The sequence below is a fragment of the Onychostruthus taczanowskii genome, unplaced genomic scaffold (assembly GCF_017590055.1).
Source record: "Onychostruthus taczanowskii isolate IOZ18803 unplaced genomic scaffold, ASM1759005v1 scaffold43, whole genome shotgun sequence".
NCBI lineage: Eukaryota > Metazoa > Chordata > Aves > Passeriformes > Passeridae > Onychostruthus > Onychostruthus taczanowskii.
In genome coordinates, this window is record NW_024501792.1 from 1,002,325 (window position 1) to 1,019,317 (window position 16,993).

The 16,993-nt window shown below is 57.8% G+C and overlaps 1 protein-coding gene across 1 annotated transcript in view; it reads right to left on the reverse strand.

The window, feature by feature from the left end:
* DSCAML1 (DS cell adhesion molecule like 1) overlaps nt 1-16,993 on the reverse strand; it is a 96,501-nt gene that overhangs the window by 24,740 nt on the left and 54,768 nt on the right. The window contains 4 exon segments of the mRNA XM_041413866.1: nt 1,314-1,610; nt 2,083-2,358; nt 3,032-3,310; nt 4,590-4,736. Coding sequence (XP_041269800.1) covers nt 1,314-1,610; nt 2,083-2,358; nt 3,032-3,310; nt 4,590-4,736 — 999 coding nt within the window.

The following is a 16,993-nucleotide window of genomic DNA, read 5'->3' on the forward strand; positions in this document are numbered from 1 at the left end:
TTTGGAGCTGCCTGAGGACTGGGAGAATGCTGCAGGTGAGCCTTTAAACGAGAGGTTTCATGCATCAATAATTACATTGTTCTCCTAGTCGCTGCATAAAATAGGGAAGTAATCTAAAGATTAACCCTGTCTTGACTCCTCATCCTGAGGGTGTAGCAAGATAACAGCTTAACAGGCTCTCAGGATCAGCTGATGGACAGTGTTTTTCATTCTAGGACACATTAAGAGAAGGAGCAGGAAGAAAGGAATTAGCATCTAGCTCTGTAACCATGTCTTAGGCCTGTTTGAGGGACATGCTCTGTGCCACTGAAAAAGAAACCCGCATCTTATCTAGTGACAGCCCATCAAGAGCTGAGAGAGGGGAAAAAGGGAGACAAGGGAACATCCTCATTGAAAACGCTGCTCTGGCTTCTCCTGGCTGAGGGATGAACTTCCTCCAAATTCAGCAGTAAACGGCAGCAAAATTCCGACTCTCCTGGGATCCCAGCCAAAAAGCCACTAGATCCATTTCAAACCTGAGACACAGACAAACACAGCCCTTCAACCCTCATTCTCAGCAGACAAATAAACGCTCCCTTATCTTGTCTCGCTCCCACCTGTAAGCCTGGGAGCTTTAATTGGGGATTATTAATGGGCAGGGGCTTACACCAAACCCCGTGCCTGAGAGCGCTCCCCGGAACACAGCGAGCGACGCGCTGCAGCCGTAATAACACGGTGATTAACGCGGCCATGGCTTTTAGCAGACAAAGAAAATACAGACATGACAAATCAAAGCTCATTTTCCACGATTTCACGTGCTGCCTCATCATCGTTTGTCATGGAGATCCTGGTGCCACCAGGAGCGGCGGCTGCCAAGGAGTGGGGCTCCAGTAGGGAACGGGGGCAGCTGGCAGAGCACAGGGGACCTGGGACACTTCTGGGCCTGCCACCTCCTTCTCCATGCGTGGTGTCCCTCATGGGGTGCCTGCCCACCCTGTGCAGACCCCAAGGCAGGGCTTGGTAGAGTGAGAGTGGACCCAGTGTGGACAGTGCTTCCCTTTGACTCCTGCAAAGCCAAGCTCCAGCTCTCCAAGCCTCTGGAATTGCTTTCCACTTTGTTGAACTCCCTGCTTTAAAGCATCAGAGAAGCTCAAGCCTGCAGGTGTGCAAGGAGTGGGGCAGGGCTCAGGGGTGAGGCTGGGTAGCCAGGGAGACCCACACGGCCGGGAAGAAGAGGGAGAGGCGAGGAGGAGTGATCAGCCGGGGAACAGAACCAAAACCAAAAAAAAAGCCCAGTAAAAGTCCTATTCTGATATTTAAAAGTAGACAGGCACCTCTTACGTTTATTCGCGCTTGGTATTCGGCGCTGCCCACCGAGTTCCGCGCGGTGCACCGGTACACGCCGCCGTCCTTGATCTGCGGGCTGCTCACGTTCATGTGGCTCACGGTGGTGCCGTCGGACATGGTGTACTGGTTGGAGCGGTGCCCGCTGTCCCGCGGGATGGGCTCGTCGTCCAGCGCCCAGGTGACGGTGGGTGGCGGGGCCCCCTTGGCGGCACACATCAGGGAGAACTGCTCCCCGGGGTTGACCACCTTCTCGCTGAAGGAGGAGACGATGCGGGGGGTCCCATCTGGGGGGCACCCAGCGGGATGGGGGTCAGGGAGCGGCAGCCACAGGCAGCAGCAGTCACCCGCCAGCAGGATGGCACTGAGCTCCCGCCCCAGGTTCAGCCGGGACAGGAGCCCAGCTGGTGTCCCTGTGGCAGGGAGATGCAGACGGGGGCGAGGGGACACAGATGCCAGCTTGAGGGGACACCTCCCTCAGCAGAGCCCGTCCCGTATCACGCTCAGTGGGCTGGATCATGGAGGCTGCCTGGCGAATGGGGTGCCCAGGGGCTGGGGATGGCAAGTCAACGCTTATTTTGGTCCTTCCCCATCCTGGCCGTGCTGTGCCCCTGCAGACAGCACACAGAGCCCAGCAACAGGCTGGCAGCAGCCTGAGGACCCCCACCCCAGTGGGTCTCCCTGCCCCCCAGCCATGCACAAAGCATCCCCTCAGAGAGGGGCAGAGGAAGAAGCCCCCAGCCCGGGAAGCCAGCTCACCCTCCAGCGTGATGATGGAGAAGTCCTGTGCCGTCTGGGACTTGCGGGTGGCGAAGCACTGGTAGGCCCCGGAGTGGCTCTTCTGGGCGGCCGTGATGAGCAGGGTCTCGTTGCTGATGCCCCGGATGGAGATGTAGTCATCCACCGCCACCAGGTCCGTGTTGCGGTACCAGCGGATGACGTACTCGGGGGACCCGCTGAGGGCACAAGAGAGGATGACGGTGCTGCCGATGCCCGTTTTGAGCTTCTTTGGTGTGAGGGTCACACGCAGAGGGTCTGTGAGAGAGGGGACAGGCGTTGGCGGTGCCGGGCAGCGCCGCGGGAGGCGGCTCATCCCCGCTGCGCTCTCCGCTCCTGCTGCCCCGGGAGCGCCAGCCCGGCTGGGCGGTAAATGTCACCGCACAATAAGGCAGGTGGCCCTGCCACCGTCCTCGCTGCTGACAGGCCCTGCTTTCAGCATCAGGGTGCTGTGGGGAGGTGGCAGGATGGCTGGAAGAAGATATAGTCCATGTGACAGGCACAGTGCTGAGCTGGGGACACACCAGGCTGGCTCTCAGCGGGCTGGCGGTGCCCGGCTGGCACCGTGCTCAAGGTAAGGCAGGCACAGTGGCTCTGGTACTGCCAGGATCCTGGTGACAGGAGGAACCCCCAGGAAAACAGCACGTGATAAATACTTGGCCTGCCCAGATGGTATTTACTGTTTGGCTAGAGCTTATTTTATGTAAATCGACATAAATTTTATGTAAATCAACAAAGCAAAGCACAGAAGCACCCAACACGTCGGACATGTGCAAGACAGTGGCTTCCAGCGAGCCAAACACTGTGCCAAAACACAAGGCTGTTGTTTATACAGCTGTATAAACCCCTAAAGCTGTATACTGCTAAAGGCTTTACGTGTCAGAAGGCAGCAGGACTAAGCCCCACACCGCTCCTCCCCGCCGGCTCTCACCTATGACCGTGAGGGTCCCGGTGACCTCTGCGGAGCCGAAGGTGTTGGTCACCTCGCAGATGTAGGTGCCGCTGTCCTCCACGCGCAGGTCGCTGATGGTCAGCCCCGTGATGCGCTTGGTCCAGCGGCTGTCGGCGGGGAGCGGCCGCCCGTCCTTGATCCACCGCACGGCCGGGTTGGGGTAGCCCGAGGCGATGCAGGGCAGCTCCACCAGCCGGCCCGCCTTCACCTCCCTGGACTGGAAGCTGTCTAACATCGTGGGGATGGACTCCGCCGGGTCTGGGTTGGGAGAGGAATTGGGCTCAGCCGGGGAAGAGGAGGACGTGAGGTGTCTCGGGGACAATGGGAGACCCCCTGGCATGGTGACACCGTGCCCAGTCAGCACCATCCACGAGAGACTGGCTCTCCCCATTCCCCTGAGCTGCTGGCTCTGCCAGGAGTGCAGGATGCACCCCGTTATCCTTGCTGAGCACGGGGTGCCCTGTCCCACCCGGCCAGCACAGCCCTTGGCAGCAGGACAACAGGCACAGGTGGAGGAGGGAGGAAAAACACATCCCAAATAGCTGATGGGAGGAATAAACTCAGCATCAGAGGAATTACTCAAGGTGACACCTAATTGGTGCAAAATACACAAATTTTGTGGCACATTTCAAAATTTACAAGCAAAAGGGCCCATCAGGCAGCTGGGAAAGGAGAAAATTAATCACTAAGTCTCAGGCGTGAAATTAAATTCCAGGGGAAAGAAACCTCTTTCATTACTCCCAAGCAGAAGTAAAACGCCGTGACGTGTAAATAATGACAGCGACCAGGAGGGGACCGGGCCAGATCGAAGAGCGCGATTTGGGGATGGTACACCCGGTGATGCCCCCGCACCGCCGGGACGTGCGGCAGGACGGCCACGGCTGGACCCGGGGCCCGCGGGTCGCCGAGGGGCAAGATTCGGGATTCGGCAAGCCCTGCATCTCTTCCCTGCCCTGCGGGGGGTTAATTCGAGGAGCCGGTGCGGGAGCACCCGAGGATGGGAACAGCATATGGCAGGGAGCGGGCGCGCTGCGCCGAGCGGCTGCGAGCCGGGCGAACTCCCTCCCTCCCTCCTTCCCTCCCGAGCGGAGTAATTTGGGCAGTCAGCGGAGCCGGGAGCGCCCCGAGACACCCGGCACTCCGGACTGCACTGCCTCCGCCGCAGTATCGCTTGCATGTTCGTCACATCGCGTCAGGCTGCTCACATCGCGGGCTGTCACATCGCATCGCAGCGCGCCCCGTCGCCTCCCGCTCGGGGTGACGCGCGGCACTGCCACCGCCGCGCCCGGCTCGGGGGGGACTGCGTGTTGGGGGGCACAGCCCGGGCACTGCCAGCCCCCGGCGCGGTCCCCACGGCACCTCCCGCCCCGCACCGGGATGTCCCCTCGCTGCGGGGAGCCGAGGATGCTCCCTGTGCGGGGTGGCGGTGCTGCGGGCAGGCGGGGCAGCAAGGAGGGGAGAGGACAGCGGGCAGGGCTGGGCCCCTCCCGGGCACAGGGGCCGCCCCCCGCCCACGCTGGCAGCCGCACGGGCTCACCTGAGACGGAGAGGCGGGCGCCGTTGCTCTGCCGCGTCTCCCCGCTGTACTTGTGCTTGGTGATACACCTGTAGGTGGACAAGGCATCTTCCTTCTGCACGTCCGATATGTACAAACCTCCATAAGAAGTAATAAAAAACCTATTTTCTGGAGACACAAAGGGAGGAGAAGGGTGAGCGAGCCTCCCCTGGCCCCAGGCTGAGCAGCCCCTGCACTCCGAGCTGGCACCGGAGTTGTGGCAGGGAAAGGGGGACCCTGCTCCACCTCCCTGCACCCCCAGCACACCGGGGTGCAGCTCTGGCTGAAGTTTCAGGCAGGCTGGCGAAGTTGGCTGAGCCACGGGAACCTCGTGTGTGCAGCAGCAGCCCCGGCGCTGTGGGCACCGCCTCCCCCCATCCCTCCCCCTGGCCAAGCACACACATCTGCCCAGCGGAAAGGTGGCTTTGGGGGGTCTTTACACACACCTGGACGGGGCAGGGCTCGGATTCGGGAGGGCCGTGGCTGCAGAGCGTGTGGCACAGCTCCGGCACACGCTGCTCCTCCGCCGTGCCACGCGCGCCATGGCAACGCGGCAATTAAAAGTGAATCCGTCCCGCTGAGTTAATAATTAGCTTAACTTACTTAGAATCATGTGAAAACAAATAAGGGCTTGAGCTGATGTTTGAGCCCCGGGAGGAGGGTGGCGGGAGAGCAGCCCCCTCAGGCCAGCTGGTTTTGGAGCCTGGCACAGGGGGAAGGAGTCTTTGGCTGGCTCCTGACCCCTGTAATTCATCATGAATTATAACAGTAATTAACACCAATAGAAAGGCCTGTGTAGTGGCTACATGGAGAGCAGGAGAAGCTGAGGCTCTGGAGAGGCTCCCTGCCCACCTGGAAAGCACTTTGCCCTGCCCCTCCGTGCCAAGCAAGGCTTTCACCCCCAGCTCTGTGGGGCTCTGGGGTTTATTCCAGCACAGTCTCAGCTGGGATGGGATGCTCCATCTGCTCGGCTGCACCGTGCTGCCAGCCAAACCACCCCCTACCGAACCCCACGACTGCAGAAGGTAATTTAGTGCAGCTGAATGCTCAGAGTGAAAACCTTTAAACCCAGCCTGTAAATCAGCAACATCTGCAAATGGCTCCCTCAAGCCCTGCACAACGCCTGCTAAGCCAGGATCTAGCTGATGAGGCCAAACAACTGTTTCTACTTCCAGCACCTTTTGGAAGCACCTGGATATTCTCAGTTTAGGCAAGAAGAAAGCTCCATGGTCACACTCAGGAGTGCAGAGTAAGCATGAGTGAGAGAGGACAAGAGGCAGATGCTCCCAGGGCACTCTGGCTCCCACACCCTGGGCAGGACCCCAGGCCCAATTCCCTGAAAATACTGCGGCTGACAGACCAGCAGAAAGCAGGGATCCTCACCCAGGGAACCAGGGAGTGTCCCTGGCACGAGCCAAGGCAATGGCAGTGCCAAGCTGTGCTGGCATCACCCATTCCAGCCGCGGCTCAGCCAGATGTGAGCGTTTACTCCAAGTGCTCGATACAAGGCAGTGGGGGACTCCAAACAGCAAAAAATCCAGCAGATAATTAATCATAATTCCAGTCAGCTGTGGCTAACAGAGGCACAGGCACCCGCCAGGCTGGCACCCCGCGCCGATCCTCCCTGGAAGCAGCGGGAGCTGCCATCCCCACATCTCCAGCAACACCCCTGCGACTCCATCCCTGCTGGGTTGATTCTGGGCTTCACCAGCCAAAACCTCAGCCGAAACCTCCGTGCCACGGCATGTCGGCCCCGGCGTGGCCGCACGTGGCCCGCCGCAGCCCGCAGCTGGCACCAGAGGTGCGGTGAGCGGGATTTGTGCTCCGCCGCCAGCGGGAGCCGCCCCGGGGTCTGCGCGACCCCCGCGGAAGGGCAGGGGGAGCGGTCCCACAGCACCGCAATAACATGCAAATCAAACATTAATTTTTCATCTCCCATCAAACCAGTAAGCGGAGAACATTGGCTGCACTGGAATTTGAGATGGGGGGAGCCGGTTTCCATGGTAACGGGGCTGTATTTTGCGAAGTGCTGGCAGCCCCAGCCCACACCCTCACACGCGGCCGTGCCTGGGGATCCACAGCCCTGTGCTGCCGTGCTCTGGGCTGGAAACAAAGCCTTGTGCCCGAGATCCTGGCTCTGGATGGAGCTCCAGCCACAACAACCTCCCCGGGGACAGGAACTGGCAGAAATCCTGCGGGTTTAGGATCCACGGCTCCACCGTGGAGTGACAGGAGGCATCTGCCTCTCGCACGGTGTGGTGACACCGCTCCATCACGTGTGAGATGCACCCAAGCTGACAGCACAGCTTCCTTGGCTTTTATTTTATTTATTTATTTATTTATTTATTTATTTATTTTTTATTTCTCTGGGAGGGGACAAGCGGCTCTGTCGAGGAACGCTCTGCTGGCCCGGGGGAGATGCGGGGCTGTAACTGATGTAAGCGGCTCCAACAGACCTCACCCAAGTGACTTATTGCTGAGTTTGCCAGGCAGATTAACGTCGGAGGGCTCCAAATAAAATCAGATCTCCCTGTCTGCCAGGAGGTGGAAAGGCTTTACAGGAAGCAGAGGATTAAGCACATCCGTGGCCAGGTTGGAGTGATGTGCCTCTAATAACTCTTCCAGCGAGACTTGAGCTGCTGCCTTTGGAGACACCTCACCAAAGCCCTCGGATCAAACCAAGAGCCCACCATGAGCTAAATTCCACCTAAATTCCCAGGACCCTCACCTGGGGAAAGCACAAGGGTGAGAGAGGGGCTCTTCTGTGGGGTCTCACTGAGTGCACACACCCCTCTCCCACATCCAGCTGCCAGCGGTGGCCCTGAAACCCCAGCGTCATTCCCAAGGGGCTCCCAATTCCAGGAGAAAGATTACAGCCGGTGCAGGTTACCAGCTCCTGCTCTGTGCAATATAGATTTATCAAAACAACGGGGTCAGGGCTTCAGAAGGGAGCACGGTGTGTAGTTCATAAGACTAATGAGATAACTTTCCCCTGGTACTGCTGCAGAATCAATAGGTGCCAGCGTTTATGAATTGGCCATACTCAGAGCATGTGCATCCCAAGGCATCCCGGACAAATCCAATAACTCTTTGGTGTTATTTCTGGCCGCGTTTAAAGTGACAAATGCCTCCCGGGGGGAAGGCACGGAGGGGGAAGCCCCAAAGAGCAAAGCCTGTAATTTTCTGGCTGCGGGCTGCCACTTTTCTGCTGCGGCTGCTGCTCCACGATGCCCGGCACGGAGCACACCTGGGGACAGGGAACATCCACAGAAAACCCAGCCAGGATGGGAACTCCTGCCCGCCCCATGGCGCTGATCGCCACCTCCCTCTCGGGGACAGCGTGGGGCGCAGTGCCAGCGGGGCAGGGGACACGGGGCACAGGAGCGGGCTGGCATCGGTGGCCATGCACCAGAGCTGCCTTTCATCTCAGCGGGCTGAGCCCAGCTCGTGCCACAGCAAATGCTGAGAGCAGAGGGGGCCTGGAGCGGGCACTGAGATTAAAGCTCCCTGCGTCCCTCCCTGGTGGAGATGTTAAAGAAGAGCTGTGAGCCGAGCCCAATGCAAATTTCATAGGACCTGCACAAATCTGACAGATTTATTTACGTGTTTGCCTGCCGTGGGGATCCCAGGGGAGCTGTAGGGCCGTCGCTGCTCCCAGCCCTTCCAAAGGCAGCAGAGCTGTGAGCTCAGCCAAAGGTTCCCACCTGGAAGAGTCGCGGGCATTTGTAACGCCAGCAGCGCCAGCTGAGCCCGGGGCTCGGGCTCCTCCTCCTCGTCCCCATCCTCCTCTCCTCCCCATCCTCCCCAGCAGCAGTGGCCCTTTTCCTGACAGAAGGACCTGATGGTTTCTGCGGGAGTCAGGGAAGAGGGAACAGCAGAGGAAGGGTGGAAATCGGGGAGTCGTGACGGGCTTTCCACCTCCCTTCCCTGATCTCCTTAATAAGCATGGCTCCATCTCCTCCCGTTACAGGATTAACACCCATCTCTCATTCTCCTCCCGCAACAAGATTTTATTTCTAATTACGCTGTAATAAAACTGGGCGCGCTCCCAGGGCTCCTTCCAAATGACTTGTCGACACTCGGCGAGATTGAATCCTACTCGGGCCGTTTCCGGCACCTCTGCCGGCTGTTCATTAGGCATGCATGAGGGAGAGGGTTTAAGAACAGAATTACATTTAAATGGCTTTTCTGAGAGGGAGACGTGAAACAAGAGAGAGAGGAAAAAGCAGGAAAGGTTTACAAGGAGGGTGCCACTGTCACTTCTGTGTGACACCACTGTCCAGCAGCTGTTGTGCCAACAACACACTCCTGAGGCTCCGGGGATCTGACAAGCCAAAAAATCCAAAAGAAAACACTGGAGGGGATTTCTGAGCACCTAATTTTTGCAACAGGATGGCAAGTAGGTGTCACTGAACACTGTCACCCTGCCCTGGGAGTGCCCAGGACACTGCACACCGGCTGCTGCGCTAGTGGAGAGGTTTTCCAGCAAAACCAAGGATTTCCTTGTCAGGAAAACACACACCAGAACAAACATGGGATGGGCATAATCAGGAGCTGGCACTGCCAATCTGCACCCGGGTGTGAGCAGCCAGCCCGTGGCTGAGTGGAGCACTGGGAACACCGCGTTTCCCTGAGGTTTTCCATCCTCACTGCACTCGCTGGCAGTGGGCAGTTTCTGCTGCCTGGATGCTGCTTCCCAAATCCAGGCTCAGGAGTCGGCAAAACTGGGAAAACAGATGTTAGGAAAGATCTCTCTCTATTAGCTCCCTCGGAAGTGAGGTATCCTGCAGGGCTGGCAGGAGTTATTAAATCAAGAGTCATTATTTACCCAAGGGCCAGTCTTGCAAGTCATGTTCCTAGAAGTAAATCCGGAATTATGCTGCCCACGGAAATGGATTCACACGGGTGTGAGGGAGAGCACAGTTTGCCTCTCCGGGTTTTAATCCACCTCTGAGTCACCGGAGCGCTTGGCAGCGAAACCCGGCAGTGTTTGGGGACACTTCGGTTTGTTTGCGTAAGCGACTTCGGGAGTGACACACTTCCACTGAACCAGAGCACGGAGGAGGAGGAGGAGGAGAGGAGGAGGAGGAGGGATCCCCTGGGGGGGGGCACGGAGCCGGGGCTTGCCCATGGAGCAGCCCCCTGTCACCAGCCGCGCTGGCACTGCCAAAAGAGGAGGAATTAGTCTCCCGAGGTGGTCCGGAGCCGCCTAATGCCAGCAGAAAATTACAGAACAGGATGAAGAGCATTACAAAATGAATAGGAGGGGACTAGAGATTTCCATGGCTAATCCTGTTAACGAGACAATTTCTTATCAAACTCATTATGTGGTGGAAAGCAGCGGGGAGGGAGGGGCTGGGCAGGGGAGCTGGGGAGGGGGAGGGCGATGCAGGCAAGCGGCATTCCCGGAGCATCGGGACACGGCGCAGGCAGGGGAGCAGGGCAGCTCCCGAGCCCGGCTCAGCACGCCGCACGCCAGCGAGGGTTGTATTTCTATTTCCGAGCAGAGCTGAGTATTACTAGAGTGACATTTACCACAAAACAGTGCCGTCTGCTCCGACTCCATCAGCAGCCCCTCTCCCAGCGCCGAGCTGCAGCGGGCTGGGATTACGGCAGGCATAAAAACGTATAAAATCCACCAAGAGAACACTCAGTTCAAAGAGGGAATTTTGGAGCGTCGGTTCTTTTTTTTTTTTTTTTTTTTTTTTTTTTAACCTCCGGTTACGATGAGTCTCGTTTTCCTGGAGGAAGCCAAACAAAAATACCGCGGTCCACAGGCTGAACCAGTGTCTGCCCAGCTCAGGGTGGGTGGGCTAGGAGGGCAGCCCAGGGGGAGCTGGGCAGGGGCTCTGCCCGCCGGACCCTCCGTGCTGATTCCCGCATCCCGCTCAGCCACGCACGAGCAAAGCTGAGCAGCCTGGCGTGGAAAAACGCGGCTGTGGCTGAGTGATTCCCAAAAATCCTCACCAGCCCCTCCACCTCCTGCCCCCGAGAATCACGGGGGGGCTTCGCCGCTACTTTGTGCACAGCATTTAATTTTCTTTTTTTTCATTTTTTTCGGTTTTTTTTTTCTTTTCTTTTTTTTTTTTTTTCATTTGCTATTTAAAAAACCGCGGAACTAGTCAGATTTCATGCTAATGAGGAGAAAATCTGGATCGAGGACTGTGCAAAAATTTGCATCTCAAAGAGCAAAACAGGAAGTCGCTAAGAAAGGAAATTCCACGCAGAGGTAGCGGGTTTGGCCATAATTAGGCTAATGCTGCTGTGTTCTGTCAGCTCGTTTCCATCAGCCCCGGGGTGGCAGGGGACAGCAGAGTTCCCTGCCACCACGCCGTGATTCCCAGCCCCGACAGGGATGCTGGGCACCAGGCTGGCAGTGCGGGACGAAGGATGGCACGGGATGGAAGATGATATGGGATGGAGCATGGCATGGGATGCATGGCACAGGAGGGAGGATGGCATGGGATGGAGGGTGGCATGGGATGGAACATGGCATGGGATAGAAGGTGGCATGGGATGGAACATGGCATGGGATGGAAGGTGGCATGAGATGGAACATGGCATGGGATGCATGGCACAGGAGGGAGGATGGCATGGGATGGAAGATGATATGGAATGGAGGATGGCACGGGACAGAGGATGGCATGGGATGGAGGATGTCACGGGATGGAACATGGCATGGGATGGAACGTGGAATGGGATGGAGGATGGCATGGGAGGGAGGATGGCATGGGATGGAAGATGATATGGAATGGAGGATGGCATGGGATGGAGGACGGCGTGGAATGGAGGACAGCACGGGATGGAGGATGGATGGGATGGAGGAAGTCACAGGATGGAACATGGCATGGGATGGAACGTGGAATGGGATGGAGGATGGCATGGGATGGAGGATGGCACGGGATGGAAGATGATATGGAATGGAGGATGGCATGGGATGGAGGACGGTATGGAATGGAGGACAGCACGGGATGGAGGATGGCATGGGATGGAGGATGGAACAGGAAATGTGGTGGCCTCAGTGCCCTGGGAAGCACGGCTCACAGAGAATCTGGAGCTTCTCCCACAGCACCCCCAACACCCTGGCACTGCCCACAGCCAAAGGGAGGAACCCCCACGGCCCCAGCCCCCTGCCCAGCCCCAGGCAGGTGAACCCAGCCCCCTGCCCAGCCCCAGGCAGGTGAACCCAGCCCCACGGCCCGCCTCAGCACAGAATGAGCTGTTGCTGTCCCCCATCTTCAGAGGGGCTGATTTGCAGTTTTGCATCAATTTTCCTCTGATTTTTTAATTGGGTTTTGCTGCCGCTGCAGACGTTACTGTGCAAACAATTCCGAATGGCTCGAACCAAGATATTTGCTCATAAAAATCCATCACCAGCGCCGAGAATGACAGAAATGGAAAATGCCTAATGAAAACAAAGGGGAAAACAACAGGTACCCTGGTCCTTCGCCATCCATCACCAACCTCGGATTATTGATGGGAGGGGAAAAAAATTCTCCCATCTGCAATCAAATCTTGAGAAATCTTGAAAAGCCAAACACCACATAGGAGGAAATTCTTTGCCCCCACTTCAGTCTGCAGGAGTTTCGCCATAATTATAATAAGAGTGAGGCTGCTGGATAACACGAGAATTATTTTCCCCACTTACATTGTCAAATGATCATTTTGCCCTGCAGTGAAATCTCAATAATTATAATGCCGAACCGTGAAAGAACAAAGAAATAAAAAAAGCAGTGTTTTCTTCCAGGGAGCGGGGGGAGGGGGGAGCCGCCATTGCAGAACTCAAAGTGCATCCTTCCCCTAATTATCTTTCCCAGAGCTGTGCATCCCTCACCCTTTCCCCACGGCCTGAGCCCCCCGATAACTCCCTCAGCTGGAGGGACTCGTGTGGATGGGAGCAGCCCCCTCTGTGCCCAGCACTGAGGAGTGAAGGGGGAGCGTGGTTTGGGCTCCGTGGCATTGCCCCCCAGCCCTAACCCCAGCCCCGGCTCTGCCAGGAGCTCCCCACCACGGTGCCCAGGGGCTGGGGGGAGTGCCACGGCCAAGCCAGCTGTGGCTCAGTGTCCCTTCACACCCATCCCAACACCGACAGCCCCTCGGCAGGGGAGAGGCAAGGAGAGAGGAGAGAAAGGGGACAGAAAGCAGAGGGGGGCGTGGGGGGGTAAAGGAAGCGAGCAAGAAAAACAAGACGACAGAACGCTTGCTCCACAGCCCTCGGCTAAATTACAAACCAGTTTACTGAGGTGGAAAGCTGCAGTGAGCTGAGGAGGAATATGTGGAAACCATCTGCAGATTTAAAAATAATCTATTTTACGATCACCCTCGAACATATTCTTTTGCAGAAACCAAATAGGATTTGTTGTTGTTGTTTTGTGCAAACTGTTAGGGAAAAATTACTAGAAACATGCAGGGGGTTTTGCCTTCTTGAGTACTGAGAGGCTAAATATGCCCTTCCTTATGTTTAGAATAGTAACAGTCATCTTAAAATTAACTTGGTCTGCATCAGAGCTTAAAACAGTTGCAATTCAGAGCCTGCAAAAGCAGGACAAACCTGCGCTGGGATATCTAGCGCTTCGAGCTGACAGATGTCTTCCTACATACAGTAAATATAGGTCGTCTTTTCCTACCCAGAGAACTGTAGATCTTAATTAACCAGGCCACTAGCAGCATATGTAATGATTTTTTTCAGCTTGCTAAGTAAACCCTCCCGTGATGAGGTGGAAGGGAAATCAGAGGCACGTGAGAGGGACCCCCCTCTCTGGCTGCCGCGGTCAGCGCAGCCCTCGCGCCGCGGCGCCCGCTGTTATTTCACGCTATAAAATCTGCCTAACGAGATGGGAAGGGTGTGGAGAGCCACATCCCCCTCCCTGTGCACGGCCCAACCGTGCCCAGCCAGCCCTGAGCCCTGAGCCCTGAGCCCAGCTCGGCCGTGGGGCTCCGCGGACTAAACCGCGCTTGGCCTCCTAAAACACTCCGGGATTAAACTATCCCCGGGCTCAGAGGCAAATGAGCTAATGAAATTCATGCTGCATTATGATAGAGTCGTGCCGAGCCCTCGTGGAGGGGCAGTGGGGTGGGTGAGGGGGGTGGCAGGGCCTGTCACCCCCAGGCACGGCATCCCTGTGCTCGGGGGCTGAGCCCGGGCTGGCCACGTCCCAGCCCTGGCCCAGAGGAAGGCAAGAGCTGGGTGAAGTTTTACCAGACCCCGCCTGAACGAGGGTACCAGCGAGCCCCCCGCCCTCCCAGCAGCTCTCACACACAGGGTGCTCTGAACTGGTTTTTAAAAACGCTGGATTGGAAGGAAGGGAGAGCAGAGCCCACGGCCACATCCTCACACAGCCGCTGTTCCTACAGCCAGAAGTGTGCTTGGCAGGGCGAGGACAGCACACAGAGCTCGGTAAAGGGCAGGACTGGTGCAGGCTCCCCAGAAAAAAGCTACCCAGAGACTGCAGGAAGAAGTCGAGGTCAGAAACTCCCTCTGCAAAGTGGAAAACCGCAAGAGAGATGCACATCACTGCCCTGCACCAGCTCTGAAAGAATCCTGCTGGAACCAAAACCTTGTTTTGATCTGATGAGAAAACGCAGAAGCCTCACAAAAGAAGCGCTGTCACCTGAAGCTCAGGGGTGAAGCGGAACGATCCCGCACTGCCGTTCGCTGTCCCGGTCCCACGTGTCCAGACACGGTGCCTCCCATCCCCTCCTCCCCTCCCTGCTACTCACTGGGGGAAAAAAATTCAGTGAACGCCACTGGAACAAAGAGTAGAACTTCCTCCCTGCTCATTAGTGCTGGAAAAGCAACAGAAAAAAAAATCCCCAGGACATAACCTCCTCTTCAGCTCTGAAGTCTGAGCGGCTTGGAGAGGGTGGTTGGATTTATTCTTTGCCTTTCACCTCGCTGGAGTTGGTCTGCACGCTTTGATTATGGAGGCTCAGAGAGGAGCCCACGCCGAGGAAGGGACCCCAGACCCACTCACCTGGAGTGCTGGCTCTGATCCCCACGGGTGTGGGCACAGCCCCATCAGCACCTGGCTTGGAGGCTGGAGGCAGCTTGGTGCAGCTCACAGCGACCCTCCCAGCCCGTGGGACACTCTGATCCTTCCTCCCTGCCTCCCGCCCTCCAGAGGGGTGACTCTAGGAGAAAACCACTTCTCCTCACGTTCCCTGCAGCCAGGAGCACTCACGGGGCTGGTGGCAGGAGAGGAGGAGGTGTGGGGTGGGACAGGGGCGTCGCCTGCTCTCCCCTCCCAGCAGCGCCCAGCAAACACGGACTGAAATGTGCGTGAGCCACAGCATCCCTTTGGAAAGGGGCCAGAAGGGAGCCAGGACCCTGCAGTCACCAAAGCCACCAGCGTGCCACCACTTCTTCATTCCCTTCCATCCTCCAGTGCTGGAAAGGCTCGGAGAGAACTGGGGAGCTGCACAGGTTCCCGGGGGGAAACAAGCCTGGTGTTCCACCAGAGCCAGGGCACAAATCCTCTGCAGAGCATCTGCCACGGGCGGGGGCTGCACGGGCAGCTGGGAGGAGGAGCAGCCCCGTCCTGCACCACACATGATCCCCTGCAGCTTATCAATAATTATTAAGACAAGGCAAATGTGTGTTGACCTAGTTAGACGTCCAAGAAGAAAAGCAGCCCCGGTGGCTTTGTTTAGCAACCTGGCAGTCCTGATGGAGGCAGGCCTGGCACGGACCCTTCACATCAAAATAATTCCCTCCTGGCCATGGGGAGCCTCATGTGAGCACTGGGCACTTGTGAGTAACAGTTTAGGCTTCAAAGCCAGCAGGGAAGTGCTCTGAGAGTTCACAACGTGACCACAAAATCATTCTGGGCCTGAAGAACTAGTGAGGTGCTGTGGGATGCAGCACAGCCCCCTGGACCCAGCTCTGAGCAGCTCCTTGGACACCACAGGCACAGGGAAGAGAGATCCTGTGTCCTCCTGACACTGGCACATCTCTGGCCCCTGAGCTTGACTTAGGCAAATGCAGCCCTGCAATCAGATGTGATTTCCTAGCAACGAGCAACGAGGTGCTGGGGCAGCTCACCAGGAGAGTGGTGGCCTCCACACGACTCCAAGGCCTTAAATGAGGTGAGATCCTGTCACACCACGCTGTCACCAGGTGTCCAGGGGACAGAGGGGGCTGCCCTGGCTCCCAGCACTGCTCTTAGCCCGTTCAGGTTTACACGGAGCACAACACGAGGGCTTGGCATCCTTGGGTAGTGCCACCATCAGTTTTGGAGGGGGAAAATCCAATTGTCACCAGGGTGGTGCAGACATGTACACAGCCCCCGCACCCCCACGCTGTAATCCACTCAGTTTGGGGGGATCAGGGGGAGCTGGGACCCCGGAACTGTCTCAGAAGGTGTGACCCTCATCTCGCTCCCCGGTCTGACAGTTTTATGTGAGACCTGAGCTTGCTGTGTGCTTCCCTGCAGTGACATTCAGGATGAATTCCCCTCATCTCGTGCAAACTCTAAAGGCTCTCGGGGTGCCCCCCACCCTGCCAGGTCGGAGCATGGCTCAGGGCAAGGGACGTGAGGGCAGTGGGGACACTGCCACGGCCAGCCTGGGGGACACCTCCTCAGCCCCTGGCCTCCTGCCCAGGGCTCCCTCCTGCTCTGCACGGTTCAGTGGTGCCTGTACAGCCTTGGCCATGCCAGGACAGCCCGAGGCCTCAGTGCCAGCTCCAGCAGGCACGGCTGGGCTCGGGGACAGGCAGCAGCCCAGCCCAGGGAGCCACCACGGCCGCGTCCCCTCGGGAGCAAGGGACACGGAGGTGCAAAGGGACAGGGTGGCATGGGCTGGGGAGTGCCCCCCTGGCTGGCACACAGCATCCAGCCTCACATGCCCAGCTCCGAAGGTGACAGACCCCCTGGGTACAGCCCTTCTGTCGAGGGCAGGCACCCAGATCTCCCCCATCGGCAGCCTGGGAACGCTCAGCGCTTCTCCCCAGCCCGGGTCCCTCTGTCCCCGCAGCGCCGCAGCCAGATCCCGCCTCCAAGTGCCTCTCCAAACTGACGGGATGCAAATTATTCCTCCCTTTCAGCTGCTATTGAAGCCTTGCTGGCCGCCGCTCCGCTCCGAGCAGCTGCTGCCTCGCCCAGGGCTCGGGGCTGATTTTGGGGCGAGGAGGGGTGAGGGCAGCACCCACCACAGCACACAAAGAAGCTCCTCGCCCAGCAGTGCTGGAGAAGGCAGCCCAGCCTGCACAGAGGGCAGGAGGAGCTTTCACTGCAAAAAGCTGAGCTGTCCCAGCAGGGTGACACGGGGACAGTGGCACAGGCCAGGCCAGGGATGCTCCTCGCTGACAGACATCAGTGGGTGCACAGGCGAGAGCAGCAGGGCCAGTACCCAGCCAATTCACACATGTTTTATGCATAAAAACACCG